Below are 26973 nucleotides of genomic sequence, written 5' to 3' on the forward strand. Positions count from 1 at the left end.
AAGTGGTTAAATAACAAAAGGATGGTGATGGTCAAAAGTGGATAGAGATGGGTCAAGAAAAGAAACAAAAGATGTGTCTAGAGCCAGTCGATCCTAGAGTCTCAAAATGTCAATTATCATTGGCTGCTGAACAGCTGCTGAAAATGTGCATGACTCTGGTTTCTTGTGATGACAAGCAAATCAGCTCACTGCTTGCCAAACTGTGCCAAAATGCTTGGAACTTGGGATTCTCATGATGACAAGTTACTCAGTTCATCAGTTGCTGAACCACAGCCAATAATGTGTGGAACTCAAGCTTCTCATGATGAGGAGCAAATCAGCTCACTGACTGCCATATTGCAGGTAGCAAAATGTGGACAAAGCAAGGTGAAGACAAAATGGTAAGCGAGGCACCGAGGACCTCCAAAAGGGCAAAAAACACCATTTCCACCAAGAATGGGAAAGTGAATTTCCTTTTACAAATATCAACGGTAAGACCATTTGTCTTATTTGTCAACAGGGAGCAGTCTTGAGTCAAAGGGCTAATTTGGAAGGGCATCACAACACAATGCATGCAAATATTCAAGAAAATTTCACTTTAAACAGTGTCATTCGGACAAAGAAATTTGGGTAGTTAAAGGGAATGTTGCAAGCTCAACAGTCATTAACTCTTCAAAACCTGTTGCATTAGCCATTTTCTGACAAAACATAGGAAGCAGTTCACCGATAGCCAAGTTATCAAGGAGGCTATAATGGTTGCTGTCAATACCTTGTTCAAAGACTTTAAAAACAAAGATGAAATTATGACAGCTATGAAAAGCATGCTGCTTGATGCTATAACAGAAGCCAGAGGGTGTGTCTCAGCAAATATGCCAAGACTTATCGGGCTGTGAATGTTTCTCACTGCAGTTTGACGAGTCATGAAGAATATAGCCCAGCTGATTGTTTTCATTCAAATGGCATTTAAAAATGCAATAACAAAGGAGGACATCCTCATTCTTTGGTCACTCAAAGAGAGGACAAGAGGATGTTTACAACAAATTTAAAAGGCATGTGACTGAGAAAAACATTCCAGTCAAGAAACTGGTTTCAATCACAACTGATGGTGCATCGTCAATGCTGGGTGTCTAAGCAGGCTTTGTTACTTTGCAAAATGATCCTGAATTCACCTCCTTTGTAAATTACAACAGCATTAGCTAGCAACAAACCCTAATGAGCAAAAATATTGACTTTTCTCATGTAATGACAATAGCTGACAAGATCATTAACTCAATACATACCGAAGCTCTGCAACTTCACTATCCAAATCATTTCTCAATTAGCTTAATGCCACACACAGTGAGCTAATCCTTCATGCAGGTGTGAGGTGGCTAAATTGAGGAAAAGTCCTCCAGTGATTTTTAAATCTGTTCCCTGAAATTGTCACCTTTCTTAAATCAAGAAATGAGGCGTACAGCGAGTTGTCAGATAATGCGTGGTTGCTAGATTTAGCATTTCTTACATAGAAACGTGGAAAATAAAAGCATGTGTAGGGCATTTGGCCTTTCGAGCCTGCTCCGCCATTCATTTTGATCATAGCTAATCATCAAATCAATATCCTGATTCAGCCTTCCCCCTCATACACCCTGATCGCTTTACAGGCACAAGTGCAAAATTGAGTGAGCTGAACCATGAACTAAAGGCTTGTCACACATGATCAGTGCAGTGAATATGCTCAAGCTGAAACTGAGCCTGTGGTCCTCCCAATTAAAGAACAAAATTACTGAGCGCTTCCCAAATCTGGAGAAAATCCAACAACAGGTCAAACAAAGGGTTCCACCCAAACAAATTTGATGACACCTGGACAAATTGGTAAAGCAGTTCAAGAGACGATTTCAGGAGTTAGACAAGATGGAACATATTAGTATGTTTGTTTGAAGTCCTTTTCTTCAAGTGGACATTGGAAAACTGACAGCAAAATTTCAGCAGGTGCTCGAATAAAGCAGTGGACTTGACATGGAAATAATCACCATGCAAAAAGATATTGAGCTGAAAGATAAGTCACAGGAAAAAGACTTTTGGGAACTTGTAAACAGAGAGGAGTGTCTTCTTCTGACATCATGTGCACTCAACTGAAGGCGTACTTTGGCTCCACTTACCTCAGTGAGATGTTTTTTTTCCATGAGGAAAATCATCGTGTCCAAGTATCACACTCATCTCACAGGTGCCCATCTGATGGACTGTGAGAGAATAGTTATCTCAAACTATGACACAGACTGCACAGTTCTCTCAGATAGTGTGAAAGCACAGGTGTCACACCATGAATGGATGAGCATTACGCCTAAGTACATATTTTTAAATGTAGGTCTCATGCTGTATTTTGATACTAAAAGTGATCTTGTGCTTCAAAAGGTTGAAGACCATTTCTGCAGAGGAAGTAAGTGACGATAACATAGTCATTACCAAAAAAAAAGGAGCAATGGTTAAAAACTTGAAAGTGCAGAATTAATGCCATGTCTGCAAGGCTGTTAAATGCTATATTGAAAGAGGTGTTGTTTCTTTGGCTTTCATTGAGGTTCACTGGGACATCATAGGAGACTGAGGGCAGATGGCTCATAATGGGAGAGGAGCAGGAACATAAAGTAAGTGACTAGAAACATAGGACCACACTTGTGGATTGAATGGAAGCGTCCACAAATCAATCACCCAATCTATGCTTGGTCTTCCCGATGCAGCTTTAAAAGTAAACAAGGTATATGTGTGCCAAAGAAACAAATCCGTGTGTTCCCCAACCGGAAACAGTGGGTGAACAAGGATATCCATTGCTTGCTGAAGTCCAGGTCTGAGGCGTTCAAGTCAGGCAACACTGACCTATACAAGAAAGCCAGATACAATCTAAGGGGATCCATCACTGATGCCAAAAGACAATACCGGACCAAGCTAGAGTCCCTGGCTAGCCACATCGACCCCCGCCAACTATGGCAAGGTCTGCAAGACATAACAGGCTACAAGATGAAAGCATGTAAAATCACCGGCTCCAACACATCCCTCCCTGATGAGCTCAATGCACTCTATGTCCGTTTTGAGCAAGAGGTTAGCGAGAGCATGCCCTCCACCCAGGAAGCCCTGGATGAACCTGTATCTGGGGTCACCATTGCAAACTTCAGAGCAGCGACACCTTTGTCTGCGACTGGATCCTGAACTTCCTAACTTTCAGACCACAATCAGTAAGCATAGGCAACAGTGCCTCTTCCACGGTCATCCTCAACACAGGCACCCCACAAGTCTGTGTTCCAGCTCCCTACTATACTCCTTACACACCTCTGACTGTGTCGCCAAATTCCCCTCCAATTCGATTTTCAAGTTTGCTGATGACACTACGGTAGTGGATCAGATCTCAAACAATGACGAGGCAGAGTACAGGAATGAGGTAGAATCTGGTGAACTGGTGCAGTGACACTAATCTCTCTCTCAATGTCAACAAAACGAAGGAGATTGTCATTGACTTCAGGAAGCGTAAAGGAGAACATGCCTTTGTCTACATCAATGGGGACAAAGTAGAAAGGGTCAAGAGCTTCAAGTTTTTAGGGGTCCAGATCAACAACAACCAGTCCTGGTCCCCCCATGCCGACTCTATAATTAAGAAAGCCCCCACCAACACCTCTACTTTCTCAGAAGACTGAGGAAATTTGGCATATCAGCTACGACTCTCACCAACTTTTACAAGTGTACCATAGAAAGCATTCTTTCTGGTTGTATCACAGCTTGGTATGGCTTCTACTCTGCCCAAGACCACAAGGAACTACGAAAGGTCATGAATGTAGCTCAATCCATCATGGAAACCAGCCTCCCATGCAGTGACTCTGTCCATACTTCCTGCTGCCTCAGCAAAGCAGCCAGCATAATTAAGGACCCCACACACCCCGGATATTCTCTCTTCCACCTGCTTCCTTCAGGAAAAAGATACAAAAGTCTGAGTCATGTACCAACCAACTCAAGAACAGTTTCTTCCCTGCTGCTGTCAGACTTTTGAATGAACTTATTTTGCATTAAGTTGATCTTTCTCTACACCCTAACTATGACTGTAACACTACATACTGCACTCTCTCATGTTCTTTATGAATGGTATGTTTTGCCTGTATAGTGCACAATAAACTGTATGTTAATACATGTGACAATAATAAATCAAATCAATTCAAATATACTAAATTGAAAAGTGAGGAAAGCCAGGAAAAATGTTTTTGATTAAAATTTAACATTTTTATAATCTCCAACAGTAGATTATGGCAGGGCATAATTCTCATGACTTCTCTTGCTCACTACAAGTTGCAGGCCAATTTGCAAATTAATAACGATGTGCATCATCCACTGTTGAATTATGAGCAAATTTTAGGACATCATAACATATAGGCCAACATCTTCAGCAAAATGTGACTTTGTATTCTTGATTCCATTATAAGCACTACTTTGTTTTTTGAAACAAACTTGCATTTTCACCTTATTTGAAAACACAGCAGATTCAAAAATGTTTTTCCGATTCCCATACCCCATATAAGTCATATCCAAATTTGTATTTGCAAAGTAAATAGTTTAAATAAAGCTAAATGTCCGACACACATTTCACAAATCTACATGGTTGGGAGGAAAGAAATTGATCAAGGTAAGGGCAAGTCCAATTGGCACGATGATGTGAATTGAACTGAGGTACATTATAAGGTGTCAAATAATCTCATGAAATTGGTGCATCCTTAAAGTTTATTTGGATTTAGAACATCAATTAAGTTCTGGATCTTGTATCTCATGTCACATAGAGAAATTTCAATGAGAACTGCTCCTCAACGCCACACTCAAGTCAAATGTTGCCTTGATGTCAAGAGGAGTCACTCTCACCTTGAGTTCAGCATGTTTGGACTAAGGTAGTATTCAGGAGCCAAATGGTACTGGAGGAACTCACACTGAACGTTGATGAGCAGGTTACTGCTGAATAAGTGCTGCATCATAGCCCAATTGACAGCACTTGCCATCGATTTGCATACGACTGAGGTGGTAATTGGCCAGGTTGGATTTGTCCTGCTTTTATGGACAGGGAAAACCAGAGCCATTTTTCACCTGGTCAGGTAGATGTCAGTTTTGTAGTTGTAATGGAACAGATAGTCCTCATTATTACTGCTGGAATGTACTCAGAGCCCAAATCTTCATTTATCTTAGATTTCCAGTGCTTTTCAATATCGTGTGAAGTGTATCATATCAGTTGAACACTGAATTCAGCAATGTTGGGCATATACTGGGCATTCTCTCTTTCACCTTCTTCGATCGAGAAAAATATACAAAAGCCTGAGATCATGTACCAACTGACTCAAAAACAGCTTCTTCCCTGCTGCCATCAGACTTTTGAATGGGCCTACCTTGCATTAAGTTGATCTTTCTCTATACCCAACTATGACTGTAACACTATATTCTGCATTCTCTCTTTTCCTTCCCTGAGGTTGGTATGTTTTGTCCGTGTAGTGTGCAAGAAACAATACTTTTCAGTGTATACTAATACATGTGACAATAATAATTCAAATCAGGGACAGGCTGAGATGGCTCATCCACCTAGTATTATTCTCTGAGGCTACTTGCCTCTCTGTCAACAGTCCCAATGACTTCCCTTATATAACGTGCTGCAAACCACAAGATATTAGTTATATCATCAGGGGCATCCAGGAAAGAGCCAAGTGCACACAAATTCAGAATCAACTTAACGACCACAGGCAATGTGGTCCTTGCTTTGTTTTGAGATTAGAGTTGTAGCTACAGCTAGCAGCAGCATATTTCAGTCACATCAGTTACAGATATCTCATGCACTGGTTGTTCAGCTAAGAGAATTGCACCCTGAAGAGCAACTCCAGATATTCTACCATCCCGCCCGCCACAGAATCGGAGCAGACGAGGGGCAGACAACGGAAATGTCCGCTGACCGTGGGCGGAAAATTCCAGTCTTGCTCAAGCGAGTCTGTAAAATCCCACCCATGGCCTTTACTGAATGAGTCCTTCTGCTCTTCTTGCCTGGTTTAGCAGTATGCCTTGCTTTGCATGGCCTCAATTCATTCTCTTGGTCCCATTCAATTCTAAGAGAACAGCCTCCTAGACAAAACGTGAAAATGAAAGGCTTCTGCATTAGCCTGAAATTAACAAAAAAGTATTTAAGCACTAGCCAGGCTACTATCTTTAGGCAACTGGACAAAAGTTCCCAAAATGGAATTGCACCTCCAACCATAAGTGATCCAGTAATTAACCTGTAGGCTGGCCTGAGGAATTCAAGGCAAAGTAGCAAATTGGATAAAAGTAAATTACCGCAGATGCTGGAATCTGAAACCAAAAGAGAAAATGCTGGAAAATCTCAACAAATCTGGCAGCATCGGTAAGGAGGGAAAAAAGCTGATGCTTCGAGTCCAGATAACCCTTTGTCAAAGCTAAAGGGCATAGAAAGTGGGAGATATTTATACTGTAGGATGGGAAAAAGAAAGATGAATCATAGCCACAGAAACAAGGGGGAAGACAGCTAATAGCAGCCCAAAAAGAGAATAAAGGGTGTGAATGGCCAAATGACAGAGAAGCTGAATCAGAGGGTAAGCTGAGACAGATAGAGATTTGGGGGGAGGGGGGAAATGGGTGAGGGAGAGGTAAAATTGAGAGAAGGGGGGATGGGGAAGTAAGAGGGGAGAAAAGGTAAGGAAAGGGAGGGATAATATAGGTGGACAGAATGGGGAGAAAGAAAAATAAGGCAAGACAATTAAAAACTAAATAATATGAAAACAAAGGAGTGGAGACGGGGTAGAGCTAATCATCTGAAGTTGTTAAATTCAGTGTTGAAACCAGAAGGCTGTAAATCTGCCTAGCTGGAAGACGAGATGCTGTTCCTCCAGTTTGCGTTAAACGTCACTGGTTCATTGCAGCAGGCCAAGGACAGACATGTAGGGATGGGAACAGGATCATGTGTTAAAATGGCAAGCAACAGCAAGATCAGGGTTCTGACTGCGCACAGACTGAAGGTGCTCAGCAAAGCAAAGCTCACTCAGTCTATGCTTGGTTTCTCTGATATACATGAGACCACATTGGGAGCAGCGAATACAATAAACCAAATTGAAAGAGATGCAAGTAAAACGCTGTTTAATATAGGAAGTATGATTAAGGGGTTTGACGATTATACAAAGATTTGTTGTGTGGTCAATAATGCAAGAAGATATCAATATACTGGTTATATCGTTACTTGGGTCAGTTTTTAGTTTAATAAAAACTAACTTTTTGTGCTTTAAACTCAAGAAAGACTGCCAGACTAGTTTCTGTGCAATCAACATGTAAATGGTTAAGCACAGACATTGAGAAAACACCTTCATCTTCGTAAGTTCATGTTACAATGAAATTGTCACTGGACTAGTAATTCAGAGATCCAGGGTGATATTCTGGAGACTGAGGTTCACATCCTAACTCGGTAAGTGGTGCAATTTAAATGCCTGGAAATAAAAATCCAAATCTGACCATGACACCACTGTCCATTGTCATAAAATCCACCTGGTTTATTAATGTCCATTTGTAAATGAAACTTGCCATTCTTAAGTCTGGCCTACATGTGACACGAGATCCACAACTACGTGGTTGATTCTTAAATGCCTCATGAAATGGCCAAACAAGTCACGCAGTGGTATTCAACCCTACAAATAAAACTAAACTGGACATCCACCTGGTATTGACCTAGGCACCAGAAACAACAACAGCAAACTAAGCCCTGTCAAACCTGCCAAACCCTCCTTATTAACATCTGAGGGATAAAGTCAAAATTCAGAGAGCTGTCTCACACTAGTCAAGCAACAGTCAGACATAATAACTGAATTATACATTACAAATGATGCTCTATACTCCACCAGTTCTAGATATTTCCTGTCCCACAGGGCACTCCTAGCACAGTGGCATGGAGGCACAGTAGTTAGCACTGCTGCCTCACAGCACCAGGGACCCGGGTTCAATTCCCAGCTTGGGTCATTGGCTATGCAGAGTCTTCATGTTCTTCTCATGTCTGCGTGGATTTCCTCCAGGGTGCTCCAGTTTCCTCCCTCAGTCTGAAAGATGTGCTGATTAGGTGGATTGGCCAAGCTAAATTCACTCTCCATGTACCTGAACAGACGCTGGAGTATGGTGACTAGGGGATTCTAACAGTAACTTAATGTAAGTCTACCAAGCAGAGGTGGCAGTTCAGTAATATATAGTTGGGAGGGAGCTGCCCTGGGAGTCATGAAGTTTCATGGCACTACTTGCATGCCAAACAGCATAAGCAGCAAGTAATAAAACACAGTCAAGCAATTTCACACCCAAGGGATCAGATATGAGCTCTGCAGTCTGGATACATTCAGTCATGAATGGTGGTGGACAACTAAATAACTCACTGGCAAAGGAGGCTTCATAAAAACCCCATCCTCAATGATGGAGGAGCCCAGTACGCCAGTGGAAAAAATAAGGCTGAAGGATTTGCAACAATCTTTTAGCCAAAAGTGCCGAACAGATAATTTACATCAGCAATTTCTGCAGATCCCCAGCATAACAGATGCTAGTCTTCAGCCAATTTACGTGATATCTAAAAATGACTAAAGACATTAGGTACTGCAAAGGCTACAGGCCCTGACAATATTCCAGCAATTGTACTAAAGACTTGTGTTCCAGGACTTGTTACACTTCGAGCCATGCAGCTCCAGTACAGCTACAACACTGGCATCCAGTTGGAATGTGGAAAATTACCCTGGAATCTCCTGTAAACAAGAAACTGGACAAATCATACCCAGCCAAATACCATCTCATCAATGTTTTCTCATAGAATCATACAGCACAGAAAAGGTCTCACAACCCATCAAATACACACCGACAAATTAGAAACACCTGAAAAATAATCCCATCTGCCAACACTTGGCCCGTAGCCCTGAATGTTATGATATGCCAAGTGCTCATCCAGATACTTTTTAAAGGATGTGAGGCAACCTACCACCCTCCCAGGGAGCACATTCCAGATCACCACCACCTCTGGGTAAAAAGGTTTTTCCTCACATCCCGCCTAAACTTCTTGAACCTCACCTTGAACATATGTTCCCACATGCATGACCCTTCAACTAAAGGGAACAGCTGCTCCTTATCCACTCTGTCCATGTCTCTCATAATCATGTACACCTCGACCAGGTCACCTTTCAGTCTTGGCTCCAATGAAAACAACCCAAGCATATCCAACCTTCCTTCATAACCTAAATGTTCCAGACAGATCCTGATAAATCTCTTCTGCACCCCCTCCAGTACAATCATATCCTTCCGATAACGTGGCAACCAGGACTGCACGCAATACTCTGTGGCCTCAACAAAGTTCGATACAACTCTAACGTGACTTCCCTGCTTTTGTAATCTATGCCTTGATTGTTAAAGGCAAGTGTCCCATATGCCTTTTTCACCACCCTACCAACATGCCCTTCCGCTTTTAGAGTTCTGTGAACAAACATGTTATGGTCTCTTTGTTCCACAGAACATCCTATTCATTGACTACTATCTCGTCAAATTACTCCATCCAAAGTATATCACCTCACACTTTTCAGGGTTAAATTCCATCTACCACTTAGCTGCCTGTTTCACCATTCCTTCTATATCTCCTAGTAGCTTAAGACACTCCACCTTACTGTTAAGCACCTGTTCAATCTTTATGTCATCTGCAAGCTTAGTAATCCTGTCCCCACCACATAGTCACCTATGTCATCTATATAAATGACAATTTATAATTGTTTTCTAAGCTCCAACCTACACTTTCTATACCTCAAAATGCCTCCATTGATTTGCTCCCCTTGTACTTTTTAAAAGCCTTTGTTTTCCCTCTCATTTTATCCTGAATATCTCTGGCCATCCATGGTTCTCTGGATTTGTTATTCCTAGCTATCAGCCTAGAGAGAACATGCTGGGTTTGTAGCCTCTCCAATTCCTTTTTGAATGCCCCTCACTGGTCTTCTGTAGATTTTCCCATTATTAACTGTCTCCAGTCTACCTCGGTCAGATCCTGTCTTATTTTACTAATATCCACTCTTCCCCCAATCCAAACTTTTTTTGCAACTTGTCAATTTCCTTGTCCAGAACAAGTTTAAATTGTATCATGTTGTGATCGCTATCACTAAAATGCAACCCCAACCACCTCAACAACCTGTCTGGCTTCATTCCACAGAATTCGGTCCAGCACAGCTCCCTCCCTTGTTGGGCCCTCCACATATTGACTCAATCTCCAGTAAAGTGATGGAAGAAGTCTCAAACAGCACTATCAAGTGGTTCATGGATGCTTAATTTGGGTTCCGCCAGGGTCAGTTGGATCCTAGCCTCATTATGGCCTCAGTTCAAAAATGAACAAAAGAGCTGAATTCTAGAGATGAAGTGAGTTATCGCATTTGGCCTAAGGTAGTATTTGACCAAGTCTGGCATCAAGCAGCCTCAACAAAACTGTACTCAATATGAACTGGGGGGAAACCCTCTGCTGGCTAGGGTTATACCAACCACAAAGGAATATGGTTGCGGTTGTTGAAAGTCAATCATTTCAGTTCCAGGACATTGTTGCAGAAGTTCCTCAGGGTAGTGTCGTAGGCTCAATCATCTTCAGTTGCTTTATTAGTGACATTAGTGTCCTTCCTTCCATCACAAGGTGAGAAGTGGGGACATTCACTGATGACTGCACAATGTAGGGTATTTTCACAGTAACTTCATTGCAGTGTACTGCAAGCCTACTTGTGACTAATAAATAAACTTTATTCAGCATTGTGACTCCACAGATACTAAAGCAGTCCATGCCCAAATACAGGAAAACCTGGACAATAGCCAGGCTGGACAAGTGGCAAGTAATATTTGTGCCACACAAGTAAGTGCCAGACAATGACCATCTTGAACAAGTGAGAATCTAACCATCACTCCTTGACACTCATGGCTGAATTCTCCACTATCAACATCTTGGGGGTTATCATTGACCAGAAACTGAACTAAACCAATCATATAAATACTATGGTTACAAGAGTAGCTCAGAGGCAATGAATCCTGCGGCAAGTAACTCATCTCCTGACTCTCCAAAGCTATCCACCATCCACATGACACAAGTCAGGTGTGTGATGAAATACCCTCCAGTTGTCTTGTTAAGTGCAGTTCCAACAACACTCAAGCTCAACACCATCCAGGCCAAAGCAGCCTACTCCATTGATGCCTCTTCCACAAACATTCACTCCCTCCACCACTGACGAAGTGACAGCGATGCCTATCTACAAGACGTACCGCAGGAACCTTAGGTAGCCACTTCCAAAACCATGACTACTACCACCTAGAAGAACAAGAGTAGCAGGCACCTGGGAACACCACTGAGTTCCCCTCCAAGTTGCTCATTATCCTGACTTGGAAATATATTGCTTTTCGTTCACTGTCACTTGGTCACTGCACTGTGGGTGTTCCTACACATGAGGGATTGCAGTGGTTCAAGATGGCAGCTCATCATCACCTTACAAGGGCAATAAATGCTTGTTTAGGCAATGACACGTGATGCAAATTAACTTTTTAAAAAATCAAATCAAGAGTAAAACAAACGAGTCATTTTTACCCTTCCTCAGTTGTAGTTGTAACAATAACCTAACTTACATGGTCCACTATAACATCTGTGATCACTGACCTATGTTAGTTCACTGTTAAGTAACACCTTGATTTTAAAATTCTTAGCCTTGTTTCCAAATCCATCCAAATTTCACCAAAATATCAAAAATTGTTTATAGCTAACACAAGTAGTGCAATCCACAGATATCAAGAATCAGTCAACTACAACCACTGAATTTGTCATGGTTCTTGTGAAACATTTTCCAATGGGCTGAAGTGATGATTAACGTAGCCTCCCCTGCTCCTTTGCAAACCTTCCTTATGCTTACCAATTACATTAGTACCAGTGGCAATAAACATAGAAAAATCCACCATCTTACCCTTAAGCCATGGCAATCAAAAGGCAAAAAGATGTTTGAGAAAATGAATTGTAAATTTCACAACAAAATTAATGGAGTTTCGGCATTTACAATTACAGACCATCATTGTTTGAATTATTTGTTTGAACCTGAAAAATGTCAATTGTTATGCTTAAAGGCCTTAAATTCATATCGCACTTCAATTCAGAAGTAAATGCTATCTTGCGCTATGCATCACACTTGTTAACTTGCTAATATTTAATATAAATGTTATTGAAATCCAAACAATACCTGTCAGTCAAGAAGGCACAGATGAGGTCTTTGGCATGCTTTGAGATTTCAACATCATCGGGAAAGTTGAGTGAATTTTTGTGATCCATGATTTTACTGTATGTTCCCACTAGGGAATCTGCATAAAATGGAGTATCACCTGGTAAAGAAAGTACAGGAAGAATTCAGGTGCGACGTGTTTGTGTGTTTGAAAGTAGCAACTTTTCTCTGCAAAAATGAAATAAATCTGTAGAAATTTTCATCATACATTTGCACAAAAAAGGCCCATTACCCAGTTAAGGCATTTTTAAAACCATTTTAAAGCCAGATCACAGCAGTAAATCATAATAGCAATTATAAAATAAGGAATGACAACTTATGACAGAGGAAACTAATTTATGGATTAGCTGACAGATTGGTGGTTGGCGTTAACATATAAATCACAAACCTAACTTTTCTTCCATTTGGACTGGAAGTGTGCTAGACAAGGCTTCCCAGACCCTGAAGCAGTACCTTAGTCTTGGTTAAAATTGTATTTCATAGAGAATGAAAAACGGAAAAATCAACTTTTAACAATAGAATAGTTCTAGAGTCCAAGAAGAAAAAGATTTCCACAATCTCACTAAAAGCAACAAAATTTAGTGCTTCAGCATTTCATTTGTGAAAAGGAGAAATAAAAACTGAAACTGCAGAAACTGAAGGGCACACCTGAAAAGCCAAAACTTGTCTTTTCTTTTAAAGACATTGACTGATTCGCCATATAACTTGCCATATGTTTTCACATTTTAACTTTAATTTCAGGTTTTGAACATATAACTTTTCCCAAGAAGAATGGATATTGGGAATATTGAGGTTGCACAGTCTAAAGTAAACTGATGAATGCGGACTGAAAGCATCTGGAAAAAAAAGTGTCTGGGGTTGAATAATGAGTGAAAGTTACGATAGGAACAAGTCTTACAGTGGAACTACTAAATGAAAACAAAATCAACAAGTCACAATCCAGACGGAGTGTTTTTGGAATACGCTAAATAATCACAGCATAGACTTACAACAGAACTAGCTTCTTTAAACTGGGCATTATGAGACACTATGGATCATCAGCTGAGGCACAATTGAGTTCCATCACAGTCTATCACCTCATGTCCCAGCATATACCTCATTTGTTCATCACCAACAAGGCAGATCACCAATCCTGGTTCAACACAGAGCTAAGCAATGACACAAACAAGAAACCAGCTCAAAGCTATGCAGCTGTGCTACACTGACTTGTGAATAACAGTGGATAATTGAACAACTAATGAGAGGAGGGTCCATGAACAACCCCAATTCCAATTGCATCGTATGCAAAAGAAAACGACTGAAGGTTTCCAAGCCATTTTCAGCTGAAGTGCCAAGGGATGATCCTTCTTGGCTCTCGAGGTTCCCACCAACTGGTGCAGTCAAACATCAGAGCACACTGGGCACAAGGCAATGAGCTCTGACAAAATCTCAACTTTAATGCTGAAAGTCTATGTTTTAGTAGTCATGCCACTGGTAAAGCTGTTCCAGCGTAGAAATTCTGGGAAAACTGGCCAGGTATGTCCTGTGCACAAAGTTAAGGACAAATCCAATCAAGTAAATTACTTATCATTGCACTCTCACAATCAACTAAGTGATGCAACGAGTAATCAACAGAGCTATCAAGCAGCATTTACTTGCAAAAACTCTGCAACAAACCTCATCACAGCTTTGGTTAAGTCATGGACAAAATAATTGAATTCTAGATATAAGACAAGAATGACTTTCCTCAATATCAAGACAATACCTGATTGAGTATGACACAAAGTAACAGTAAAATGGAAATAAATAAGAATCGGGGGGAACAACTTCCCATTGACTACAGGCAAAAATAACACAAGGAAGATGGTTGTGGTCATCATCTGAACTCGAGGGCATGGTTGCAGGAGTTCCTTAGCATCTTGAGCTCAACTATCTTCAGGTGCATTATCAATTACCTTCCAGGAGGGAGATAGAAAGCAGCAAACTACTGACGTTAGCCTAACATCTGACGTAGGGAAAATGTTAAAAGCTATTTTACAAATGTCATAGCAGGGCACTTAGAAAAATCTGAGGCATCAGGTAGAATCAACATGGTTTTGTGAAAGGAAAATCAGGTTAAACAATTTTTTTTACAATTCTTGGAAGGAGTCCATGCTGTCAATAAAAGAGAACAAGTGGATGTACTATATAAAAAGATTTCAGAAGGCATTTGATAAGGTGCCACATTAAAAGCTATTGCCAAAAATAAAAGTTTGTATTGCAGGGGTAACATATTGACATGGACAGAGGGATAACAGAGGACAGAGTTAGAAAAAGTGTGTCTTTCCGGTTGACAGGATGTAACGAGTGATGTTCCACAGGAATCAGTGCTGGGGCCTCAACTTTTTCAAATTATATAAGTGACATGAATAAAGGGACCCAATGTATGGTTGCTAAATTTACTGGTGGCACAAAGGGAAGTAAATCTAATACAGGACATAAGAAGGTTACAAGAAAAAAGGTAGGTTAAGTGAATGGGCAGAGATCTGGCAAATAGACTACAAGTTGGGCAATGTGGAACTGTCCATTTTGACAGGAAGAATAAAGAAAAATGTATTATCTAAATGGTGAGAGACTGCAGAGATCTGAGCTTCAGAGGAATCGGTGTGTCCTCGTGAATGAATCTCAAAAGGCTAGTATGCATGTAATTCCAAAACCTAAGAGTTATATAAGCTTTGATGAAGGGTCATCGAAACATTAGCTCTATTCTCTTTCCATAGATGCTATCAAATCTGCTGAAATTTGCCAGTATTTTCTGTTTTTGTAATAGAAAATTATTGTCGGAGAATTGATTATAGAAGTAGGGAGCTTATGCTTCATTGCGCAGAATACTGATAAGACCCCATCTGAAGTACTGTGTTCAGTATTGGTAACTTTATTTAAGGAAGAATAACTTAAAAGCAGTTCAGAGAAGGCCTACCAGGCTATTACCTTGAATGGGCAGAATATTTATGGGATCTTTGCTGTTCGTTATATAAATGATTTGGAGGAAAATGTAACTGGTTTGATTCGTACGTTTGCAGATGACACAGAGATTGGTGGAATTACAGACAGCGATGAGGATCACCAGAGGATACAGCAGGATATAGATCGGTTGGTGACTTGGGCGAAGAGATGGCAGATGGAGTTCAATCCAGGCGAATGTGAGACAATGCATTTTGGAAGGTCCAAAACAAATGGGAAATATACAGTAAATGACAGAACCCTCAAGAATATTGATAGGCAGTGGGATCTTGGTGTACAGGTACACAGATCACTGGGAGTGGCAATGTAGGTGAAGAAGATAGCATATGTCTTCAAGAAGGTATATGGCATGCTTGCCTTCATCAGCTGAGGCACTGAGTTTAAAAATTGGCAAGAAATGTTGCAGCTTTATAGAACCTTAGTTTGGTCGCACTTGGAATATAGTGTTCAATTCTGGTCGCCACACTAGCAGAAGGATGTAGAGGCTTTGGAGAGGGTACAGAAAAGATTTACCAGGATGTTGCTTGGTATGGAGGGCATTAGCTATGAGAAGAGGTTGGAAAAACTTGATTTATTCTCACTGCAACAATGGAGGTTGAGGGGAGACCTGATAGAAGTCTGCAAGATTATGAGGGGCATGGACAGACTGGATAGCCAGAAGCTTTTTCCCAGGTTGGAAGAATCAATTACTAAGGGGCACAGGTTTAAGATGCGAGGGGCAAAGTTTAAAGGAGCTGTACGAGGCAAGTTTTTTTTTAAACAGATGGTGGTGGGTGCCTGGAACCTGCTGCCAGGTGAAGTAGTGGAAGCAGATAAGATAATGACTTCAAAGAGGCATCTTGACAAATAGACAAATAGGATGGGAATAGAGGGATTTGCTCCCAGGAAGGATAGAGGGTTTTAGATCAGTCAGACAGCATGTTCAGTACAGGCATGGAGGACAGAAGGGCCTGTTCCTGTGCTGTAATTTTCTTTATTCTTTGAAATGTTGGGCAGGCTTGCATTCACTGGAGTTTAGAAGACTAAGAGGCAACTTGATTGAAACCTTTGGAATCCTAACGAGGCTTGACAGTGCGGTTGTGGAGAGGATACTTCCTTTTGTGAGAGAGGCTTGAAACAGGGGTCACTGTTTAAAAATACGAGGTCACTCATTTAAGACAGATGAGGGGAAATCTTTCTTTCAGGATTGCAAGTCTTTGGAACTTCATTCCTCAAAAGGTAGTGGGAGTAGAGTATGTGAATATTTTTAAGGCAAAGCTAAATAGATTCTAAATTAACCAAGGAATGAAAGATTATTGGGGGTAGGCAGGAACGTATTTTTGAGGTTACAATTAAATCAGCCAGGATCTTAGTGAATACGGAGCTTGGTCAAAGAGCTGGGTAGTCTACTAGTGCTCCTAATTCATATGTTGATATAAGATCAAAAGAAGATAATCATCGGTGATTGCACGGTGTTCAGTTCCATCCATGGTTCAGCTCTACTTTTGATTCCTCAGATAATGGAGCAGTTTGTGTCCATGTGCAAAAAGTGCTGCACAAGATCCAGGCTTCGGACGATAACATGTAAACAACGAGCAGGTGTAGACCAGTCAGTCCCTCGAGCCTGCTCCACCATTTAATAAGATCACGACTGATCTGAGAGTAACCTCAAATTTGCATCCCGCCTCTTCCTTTATTTACTGAGAATCTATCTACCTCTGCCTTAAAATGTTCAAAAGGCTCTGTTTCTACCACCATTTCAAGAAGAGGTCCAAAAGATTCTCAATTCTCTGTGGGTAAGAGTTTCAATTTGTCTCCATTTTAAACAGATGACCACTAAATTTTAAACAGTGATCCCCAATTCTTGATTCTCCCAAAGGAGGAAACATACTCGTCACTTCCACCCTATCAAGACCTCACAATCAACTCATCTCTTAGTCTCTTAAACTCCTGTAGAGACAAACCTAGCCTGTCCAACTGTTCCATATAAGACAGTCTACTCATTTCAACTAAATAGGTTGACAAACCGTCTCTGAACTTCTTCCAACGCAGTTACATCCTTCCTTAAATAAGGTGACCAAGACTGCGCACAGTATTCCACATATGGTCTTACTAGTGCCCTTTATAACGGAAATATAATCTCCCCACCTTTGAATTCAATTCCCCTCATAATAAATGACTACATTCTATTAGCTTTCCTATTCACCTGCTGTACCGATGTACTGGCTTTTGTAATACATGCACTCGGATACCCAGATTCCTTTGCAACTCAGAGCTCTACAATTTCTCAAAATTAGCTTCTTTTTGATTTTTCCTGATGAAATGGACAAATTCACGTTTCCCACATTATATCCTATTTGTCAGATCTTTGCCCAGTCATTTAACCTACCTGCATTTTTGTAGCCTCCTTATGTTGTCTTCTTCACAACTTACTTTCCTACCTGTCTGCCATCTAGACTTGACAATCATCCCTTCATTCATTTACATAAATGGCAATACTTTAATCCAGTTTTTTTTCTACTGGCTTATTTAAACTCCTCATCGAATTCTCTTTGTTATCGTCTAGTCTAGGTTACAAGCGCAAGGTATTTCGACTTACACCACACAAGTGTCAAGCACATTAGATAACAACTGCCTCTTTTTGACATACAATGGTATTTTAATTCACGGCGGGGCGGATTAGATCAGCCACATTAATGTCATGGCTTCCATGCAAGTTAGAGGCTAGAAATTCTACAGCAAGTGGATCACTTCTGGACATTGCAAAATGTCTTCCACCAACTTTACAGCAGTGGGTTAGAATATTCTCCAGCTGTTGGGGCTAGTACAGCTGCAACATTGCTCTAGAAGCGCAACACAATCCAGAACAAAACATTCCACTTGATTAACAATCCATTCATCAATTTTATACATCTATTCCATTCATCATCAACATATAGCGGCTGCAGTGTGCACACAATGGGCAATTTTTTAATACAGACATCAGGGAAATCAGGAGAAATATGTTCCACTAAAACAGGAGGATCTGAATTCTCCCAACACTGTAGGGACAGATCTCAAATGTGTTGGCTCCATTTTTCATATCCTCATGTCTGATTTTAACACTATGTGTTTTTTTCATGGTGAATGAGATGTCTCCTGGACTGAGGTAGGTTCTCACACAATGCTAATCAATGACCCCTGATGTCAATCAGACTGCCATGCCATTTTAACAATGATCTTAATACTGAAACTGCAGTAGCCTTCACATTCACATGAAGCAGGTCAGTAGTTAGCCAAGTTAACCAAGCAAGCCGAGTTAAAATCAATCCCGAGTAGGCACTTCCTCCGAGCAAAGCAAATCACCTGCCATGGAGTTTATTCCATCCCACCTTGTGCTGTAAAATCCTCCTGAAACTCATGCCCACCACATATTTGGAAATGAGAGCATGGCCAACAGCCTTCTGATGGTGGTTGCTCCACACCCTTTTTCTCATGTGTTCTGCATTGTAAATGAACTAGCAACACTTAAGCGAGGCCAGAGTCAAAACACCTTTATGCAAGAAATCTAAGCCATTGAGTGCATTTTCCATTCCCCACCAATGTCACACAAAAGCCACTCTGGGTTAAAATCAACATCAGGTCAACCATAATTGTGATGCCATGGATAAATAAGGATTTGAGAGGGAAAAAATCTGGTTTTAAAGATGGAGACATATACAGAGTGCATAAACAAGAAAGGACAGGATGACAAAGAGGATCTGATAAGCTTGAAAAGAGTTAAAAAAGACAACTAATAAAAAGAAAATATTAGGAATGGGATAGTAAAAGAAATGGTTAAGTATTTTATATCTACGTAAGGAATATAAGTAATAACACTCAGATAGGAACCATTAAGGGAATGAGCAATATAAATTCTCAGCATCCATGTAAGTAAACTCAACGGATAAAAAATAGCGATAAAAAATTGACGATGCAAATCTAATTCCCAACTTCGAAAAATAGAACAAATCTAAGAAACCAGGAAACAATGGTAGGAGAGATGTTTTCTGTACCTACATTTAATTTAATAATTAAAAAAAAAGTGACTGGTTAGGATCTGGAAAGCAGTGCTTGAGAGTGCGGTAGAGGCAGATGCAAACATGGCTTTCAAAAGAGAATTGGATATGCAACTGAAGAGAAAAAAGTTGCTGGGCTACAAGGTAAGGCAGTACTGATGGAGACCAGGCACAGGCAAGAGGGATGAAAGGCCTCCTTTTGTGCTGTAACCATTCTGTGCTTTCTGGATGAACAGAATATAAAAGCTGGGATTTATATGGAACACTGGTTTGTCCACATTTGGGGTGTTGTGTGCAATTCTGGCCTCCATACCACAATAATAGTGAGCTGAAAATGTATAGAGGATATTAATAAGTATATTACCAGAAATGAGAAGTTGCAAATGCTGAAATGATACTGTGTCATTAAGAAATGTATTTATATCATGTTTCTTGGGAGAGGCAAGTTTCAAATTCAGCTGTTTACCTGCTGCCGATCTGTCTATGAACCAGGCAGCTATATGCTGAGGATACAAGGGAATTATTGATCTTAGATAATGGTGTGTTTGTCTGAATCTGAGCTAATCATGATAGAGGCCTACAAGATCATGAGGGGCATGCGCAGATAGTCAGACGGTTTTTCCCAGGGTGGAAGAGTCCTAGGGGGCATAGGTTTAAAGTGCGAGGGACAAGGTTTAAAGAAGATGTACGAGGCAAGTTTTTTATACAGATGGTGGTGGGTGCCAGCAACTCACTGCCAGGGAGGTGGTAGAAGCAGATATGATAGTGAGTTATAAGGGGGGTCTTGACAAATACATGAATAGGATGGGAATAACAGAATAATCTCTCTATCTCCAGAAGTGTTAAAAGGCTGGAGGACTGGCAGTCCATGTATAAGCCTGTGTTGTGTGCTCCCTGATTCTGAAGAGGAGTTTTAAGTCTGTAAGGCATGTTGCTTAAACTGGAACTAATAGAGATAGGGTGGCAGTTAAGAATTGTATCTTGTCATTGTACTTCAATTGGTAAAAGTTTAGCTAATTCATTCATTATTGTTAAACTGTATTGTTAAAATAAAGTTTGTTTTGATAAAAGCTTCCTAGAATGTCAGTAGAAATCACACCTGGAGTGAAATACCTTTTTCTCACGCTAATGCCAAAAATAAAAATAGCTGGGGTCTAGTCTAACGTCATAACATACCTTGCGGTTTTTGATCTGGTCCCTAAAAGTATTAGTATAGATAAAGATGCCTGGAACTTCTTTCGTCTAAAAGCTAATAAGGTCTTTGAAATTATGAAGGGGCATGATTTAACACTCAGGTATAGCAATCACTGACAGATAGTGCACAAGTACAAAAAAAATCAAAAAGCCTAATGAAATGTTGGCCTCAACTGCAAAAGAGCTGTAAAACAGAAGTGTTGCTTTGTGCAACGCAAGTTCACCAGCATGATTTAGGGCTTAAAGGGTTAAAAATTCTGAGGACAAACTGCACTGCAGCAAGGCCCCTTGCAAAAGCGCTTTTCAATTCCGTATCTTTACCTAGAGAGGCAAAAGCATGAGAAGCATAGGAACACTATGCCAAGCTGGTAGTTAATGCCTCTTCCCGTATGATTGCTGGGTCAAATTCTGAAACATCCTCTTGAAAATCACTCTGGGCGTAACTCCACCACACAAACTGCAGTAGCTGAAGAAGGCACTCAACCACAATCTTCTCAAGGGAAACTAGGGTCAAACAATAAACACTGACCTTGCCAGATACACTTGTATCCCAAGAACAAATAAAGTGCTGCAGACATGAGTGGTATTTCCATGAGTTTAGAAATTAGGGGGTGATTTAATGGAAGTGCTCCAAATTATAAAGACATTAATTAAGAATAAATATAGAGAAACAATTCCTAAAGGTGATGACTCCAAATCAAGAGTGAATAAACTTAGCATTTAAGGTGGGCAATTTAGGAACGACATCCAGAAGCACTTTTTCCCAACCAAGCGTAGCAGAAATTTGGAATAGTTTCCCCAAAAGGTTCCTGGTGATTGGAATTAAGCCTGAGATCAGGAAAACTTTTATTAACGATGGATATCAAAGAATATGGAACAACATCAAGGAAATGGAGTTGAGGGGCAGTTCAGCCATAATCTAATTAATTGGCTGAAAAGATTCAAGGAATGAATGGTGTATTCTGCATCTTCACCCTGTTTTCATTGTGGATTAATCTAGAATAAGGGGGCATAAACATAAGATAGTCAGTAACAAATCAAACACAGAGTGCAGGAGCAAAAACACAAAATGCTGGAAAATCTCAGAAGATCTGATATTGGCTGTCCTATAACAGGGTGCAGGAGTTTCTGGAGAATATGCAATATGAGTCATGTAAAGTGGTTGAAGCAGAGACAATGACATATGCACCAAGAATTCCCTTAAATGTAAGGGGAAAAAAGAAATAAAAAGATATGAGGGCAGGATGGGAAGACAGAAGAGTATGAAGAGACATGTATGGAGTAGATAAGTCAATATAAACCTGTTGGACAAAATGATATATTTCTATGCTATAGGTTTCTATGCAGTTGATGTAGCGTTTCCTCGTCATTGGATTCTATCATTGCCTCAGAACAAGTAAGCAATCTTATAAAGATTTGTTTAGGATGCCCTTTTGAGGTTGGCCATCATGCAAAATTGCAAGCAGAGATCCTGCAATCACACCACACTTTTGTATCAAGTCTGCAACAATTTTCAACCTTTAACTAATAACGCATTTCAAGTAATGCACCATGGTCATGTTTGCTTCCAGCTATCAACTGACTTATTAGGGACAAAACTAAATGAACTACTGTTAAAAAAAAAAGTATGCTGTAATAGCCAATGTTAGCTTCAGTTTACACTTCTTTTAGAAGCTCAATTTAAATTTATTAAATCTACACTTACCAACCAGCATTTCATATAGGAAAACTCCCACAGACCACCAGTCACACTCCCGGCCATAATAACCATCCCCTCCCTGCGATTTTAGTACCTCAGGAGAGATGTAATCAGGAGTTCCAACTGCTGTGTCACATCGAACCATTCCGGTCTGTGCATTTAGAGGATGGTAATAAGAAAAAGAAAATGCTTTACAAAATAAAATGATAATCCAAAAACTGCAGATTTCATGTCATATTCTGAAGTAAGTTTTTAAAATGCACTGTCACTGTTACAACACAGTCTGTGGGACCCAAATACTTTGTATTTTATGAAAGATCTACATTTTAATAAAAAATCCCTGACTTACTGCAAAATATCGTTTGAAAGAACTGGATGCCCTCTATGGGTAATAATACATAATTTTACAATGAACTTGTCACCAATTTACAAAATTATGAATAACTTCTGAACAAACTTGTACTATGTGGTTTATCCACATGTGCTTGAAATCATGTTTTCCTTCATCAAAACTAAGTGTACTGAATGGCTTGTTAATGAGACGTTATGTATATACAATTGCCAAATGGCATTGTCTTTTGCTTTGCAGACTACAGAGGGCGCCAAAAGATCTGATTACATTTGCTTCTACGTTCAAAGATGGGAATGAACGTATCAATAAATCAGAACTGTATATTTAAACTAAACGTTTACTATAACTAGGTGTCTAGGTTTCTGCAAAAATCAATAAACAGTCATGCAAAATTAAATGACGTACAATACAGTTTTTGCTTTGATTTTTGAAAGCCAAGTGTGTCAGGATTTAATTTCATGATAATACAACATCCCTCAAAGTCAAGGCAAACAAACAATTACACAATAAAGGCACCACAAAATAATTCAGTTGTTTCTCCATAATGACTGCTGTTACATGGAAATTTCAGTTACACTGTTAATTAAAAGATTTACATGAAAACATGACAGATCATGCACAAATGTAAAATGGCATACATAACAACCTCAAGTCAAGTAAAGGCTGTTATAGATAGAATCTAGCGAAATTAAATAGAAATTTCAAGAATGCAAATTAGCAGATGGAAATTAAAGATAATTAAGTTACATTTTAAACTCAGCAAAAGGTGAAGTAGTTTAAATTGTTTACAAACCAAGAGCAATATACAGAAATGTTGTTTTTACATACAATTATTAAATATGGACATATTAGAAAACCATGCTGATTAGTAAAATTATAAAATAGCAAAAATAGAACAAGTACAACCAGCAAAAAGTCAGTGCACAATGGTAGAATGTTTAAAGCACATTGGTTAGTTTCTGGAAACACTCACTTTCAATTTTAAAGTATCTCTTTCTATAGCTTTTCATTGCACATTAACTTACCGAATCCATTTTCATACAAGTACCAAAATCTGCCAACTTTAAATGTCCAAATTTGTCTAATAGCATATTATCAGGCTTAACGTCTCTGTGTATAAAACCCATTGAGTGAATGCCATCCAAGGCAAGTACGACTTCAGCGGTGTAGAACTTGGCCCATCTTTCAGGCACATCATAATTGCTCATGAGATTTACAAGGTCACCACCGGGCATATACTCCATTACCATATAGAGATATCTGTCATCTTGAAAGGCATAAAATAGCTGCAAGAAAAATGGTAGAATTTATAAAAAATTTTTTTAATAGTAGGAAATTATTTATGAATGACCTGGTCAACATCAGTGCAACTAAAAACTGAATGAACTATTTTTAACATTTGACCCAAAACCTTCCATCATACATATCCACCCCCTGTCCTCACGCAAAAATTGAAATACAATGTATTTACTACATTGAAATCTACTATTTCAATGTAGGAAATACTCTTTAGATTTCTATTTAGAAACTGTAAAATTAGTTGCCAGATGCCAATAAGTAAATATGTATCAGCATGGAGCACGAATTAATAACTGAGACCATGCTGCATTGAATTACCATGCTTTCAACAAGGCCTGCTATAAGATTAGCTGTATCAGGCAAACACTGGATTTGACTATTGTAATGTCACCCATGGTCGAACAGATATTGATTAGAGTTCAAACTTAACATAGAGAATAAGCACTTGGACAGGCTGCTTTATTATTGGCAGAGTTGTGAAGCTACAGGCTTGTAACAGTAAAAGGAAAACACTCTCTGGTAGGGAAACATAAAAAGGGTCATCAATTTAAAACAAACACTTAGGAAAGGAACAAGGGATTCGGAGAATACGGAATGCTTCCTGCAGGGAGCGGATGAGGGGATATGCTAAATGCAAAAATTGCAACAGTATGATGACTTCTAGAGTGCTCTAGTGAAGGGCCAATGGGCTTCCATGGATTTCTATGACAGAAGTTGCAGCAATCAGAAAGGAGGCAATAGGACAACAATAATTTTCAAAAAGCTTTTTCATGGCATTTGAGTGCACTGCCTGCATTTGTTGCCCATTCCTAATTATCTTTAGCAGTCGCCTTCTTCAATTTTTGTAGTCCATGTGGTATTGGTATACCTGCAGTGCTGTTCAGGAGAGATTTCAAGGATTTCGACCCAATAACAGTTAAACAATGGTAAAATGGTTCCACATCAGTATGGTCTGTGGGGCTTGATGGAGAACTTTCAGGTGATGGTGTTCCCATGTGTCCGTTGTCCTTGTGGGTGGTAATCGGGGAAGGTGCAGTTGAAAGAACCCTGGCAAGTTGCTGAAACACATCTTGTAGATGTAAATACAATTGCCACCATATGAGTGGTGGAGTATATATTTAAGGTGATGGATAGGTAGGATGTTGATGAAGGAATCTGATTTCTTCTGAATGGTGTCAAGCTGTGTTACTGTTGGTCATAGAATCATAAGAATCGCTACCTCGCAGGCAGCTATTCGGCCCGAGTCTATACTGACTCTCTGACAGAGTCCTTATCCAGGCATTCCTCCCCACCCTATCCCAATAACCCCATATGTTTACAGTGGCTAAATCATCTTGGGACACTAAGGGTTCAATTCTAGCCTTGGGATTGTGGAGTTTGCACAAGCTCCCTGTGTCTGCATGGGTTTCTTCCAGGATTTCCTCCTATAGTCCAAAAATGTGCAGGTTAGGTGGATTGGCATGCTAAATTGCCCCTCAGGGTCCCATGACATGTAGGTTAGATAGATTAGCCATGGGAAATGTGCAGGGTTATGGAATACGGCCTGGGTAAGATACTCTTGTCAGTCGGTGCACACGAGGGCCAAAAGGCCTCTTCTGCACAGTGGAAAATTCTATGATTCTAAATGTTAAACAGTGCCTTGTCAATTACTGACAGTTATCAGATCTGTGCTCAGTATAAACTTAAATACTAAATACACTCTGAAGTTACAAATAAAAAACCATTTGAGTAACTAGTTGCATGGAGTATATTCAGAAACAGAATTGTAAAAATGCAAGTACTTTATATTATTGACCTTTAAATAATGTAAGCAGTGACTGTGCCAGCTCTTCACAAGAGCAGTACTGTCTATTGCAGAAACCACAAACCAGATGTTGGTTATTGGGATGCAACTAATTGCATTCTGATTATTAGATGGGGAGGGGGTGATGTGTCCTCAATACTCATCCAAATTTGTTGATAAAACCTTAAGTCAAAAAGTAGAGTGAGCACTTTTTGACTATTGTAAGTGCTCTACTTCCATAGTTGCTGAATGGTGTGGCGAGTTGCCCTGTGTTGTGAGTGTTTGCAAGAAGTATTTTATTAAATAAGTTCTCATGGCTTTAAGGCCACTACCATTTATAAGCTTGTTACATATAATCCTCAAATATCCCAGTCTTTTTCAAATAACCCAAGGGTGGAAATTTTGTGGAATTAATGCATTGCTCTGCTTTCACCAGTTTGCACAATCAGAGCATCAAAGAACTTCAGCAGCTCAGTGGTTGGCACTGCTGCCTCACAGCATCAAGGACGTAGGTTCAATTCCAGCCTCGGGTCACTCTCTGTATGGAGTTTGTATATTCTTCCTGTACCAGCATGGGTTTCCTCTGGGTCTTCCGGTTTCCTCCCACAGCCCAAAAATGTGTGGGTTAGGCTGATCAGCCATGCTAAATTGACCCTAGTGTCAGGGGGATTAGCAGGATAAATATGTGGGGTTATGGGAATAGGACCTAGGTGGGATTGTGGTTGGTGCAGACTTGATGGGCCAAATGGCCTCCATCCGCACTGTAGGGATTCAATGATTCTATATGTTGGAAAATAAATATCAGCCAGAGCGTTATTAATACTATGATTAATTGATGAGAAGTCAATCACAAATTCCTTTCAATTAATTTATCAAATATGCAATTTTAAAACCTTTCAAATTACCCTTACCTGGACAACCCAGGAACTGTTTGCAAAGGCCATGATATCTCTTTCCTCCCAGAAAAAAGCGGAATCAGATCGTTTGATCATTTCAAACTTACTCAAAAGTTTCATTGCATATACTTTTTGAGATGCTTTATGTCGAACCTATTAGAAAAAAATCTACTTTATTACGATGGATTCACATTTCCTTAAAATGTAAAGCACTCAGGCTCCTTTGTAACATGGTGTTACTTTGGAACACTTCAACTTTTCATCATCCAGCTGGGTAGAACTGCAGGTGCTTGGTGTTATTCTTATCAAACCAGTCTCTACCAGACAATCATCTGCAACCACTTCTCTTTCCATTGGTGTCTCAGAAAATTTATGTCCCTTTCCCCCTCCTACTTCTCCCCTACATGTTTCTCCTGGGTCTGATATCCAAAAATATTTTTCATATGTACACTGAAGACACCCAGCTCAACCTCACCAGCACCTCTCTGA

The 26973-nt window shown here is 39.9% G+C and overlaps 1 protein-coding gene across 4 annotated transcripts in view; it reads right to left on the minus strand.

Annotated features, from left to right (window-relative positions):
• Positions 1-26973, minus strand: part of rock2a (rho-associated, coiled-coil containing protein kinase 2a) — a 202940-nt gene that overhangs the window by 106984 nt on the left and 68983 nt on the right. For all 4 annotated transcript variants that reach the window (XM_080192164.1, XM_080192163.1, XM_080192161.1 and 1 more), the window contains exons 4-7: positions 26500-26637; positions 23532-23792; positions 22161-22305; positions 12225-12363 (exon numbers count right to left, since the gene is read on the minus strand). In XM_080192164.1, coding sequence (XP_080048290.1) covers positions 12225-12363; positions 22161-22305; positions 23532-23792; positions 26500-26637 — 683 coding nt within the window. The remainder of the gene's footprint in view (positions 1-12224; positions 12364-22160; positions 22306-23531; positions 23793-26499; positions 26638-26973) is intronic.

This window comes from Carcharhinus amblyrhynchos, chromosome 7, assembly GCF_965287045.1.
Source record: "Carcharhinus amblyrhynchos chromosome 7, sCarAmb.v2.hapA, whole genome shotgun sequence".
NCBI lineage: Eukaryota > Metazoa > Chordata > Chondrichthyes > Carcharhiniformes > Carcharhinidae > Carcharhinus > Carcharhinus amblyrhynchos.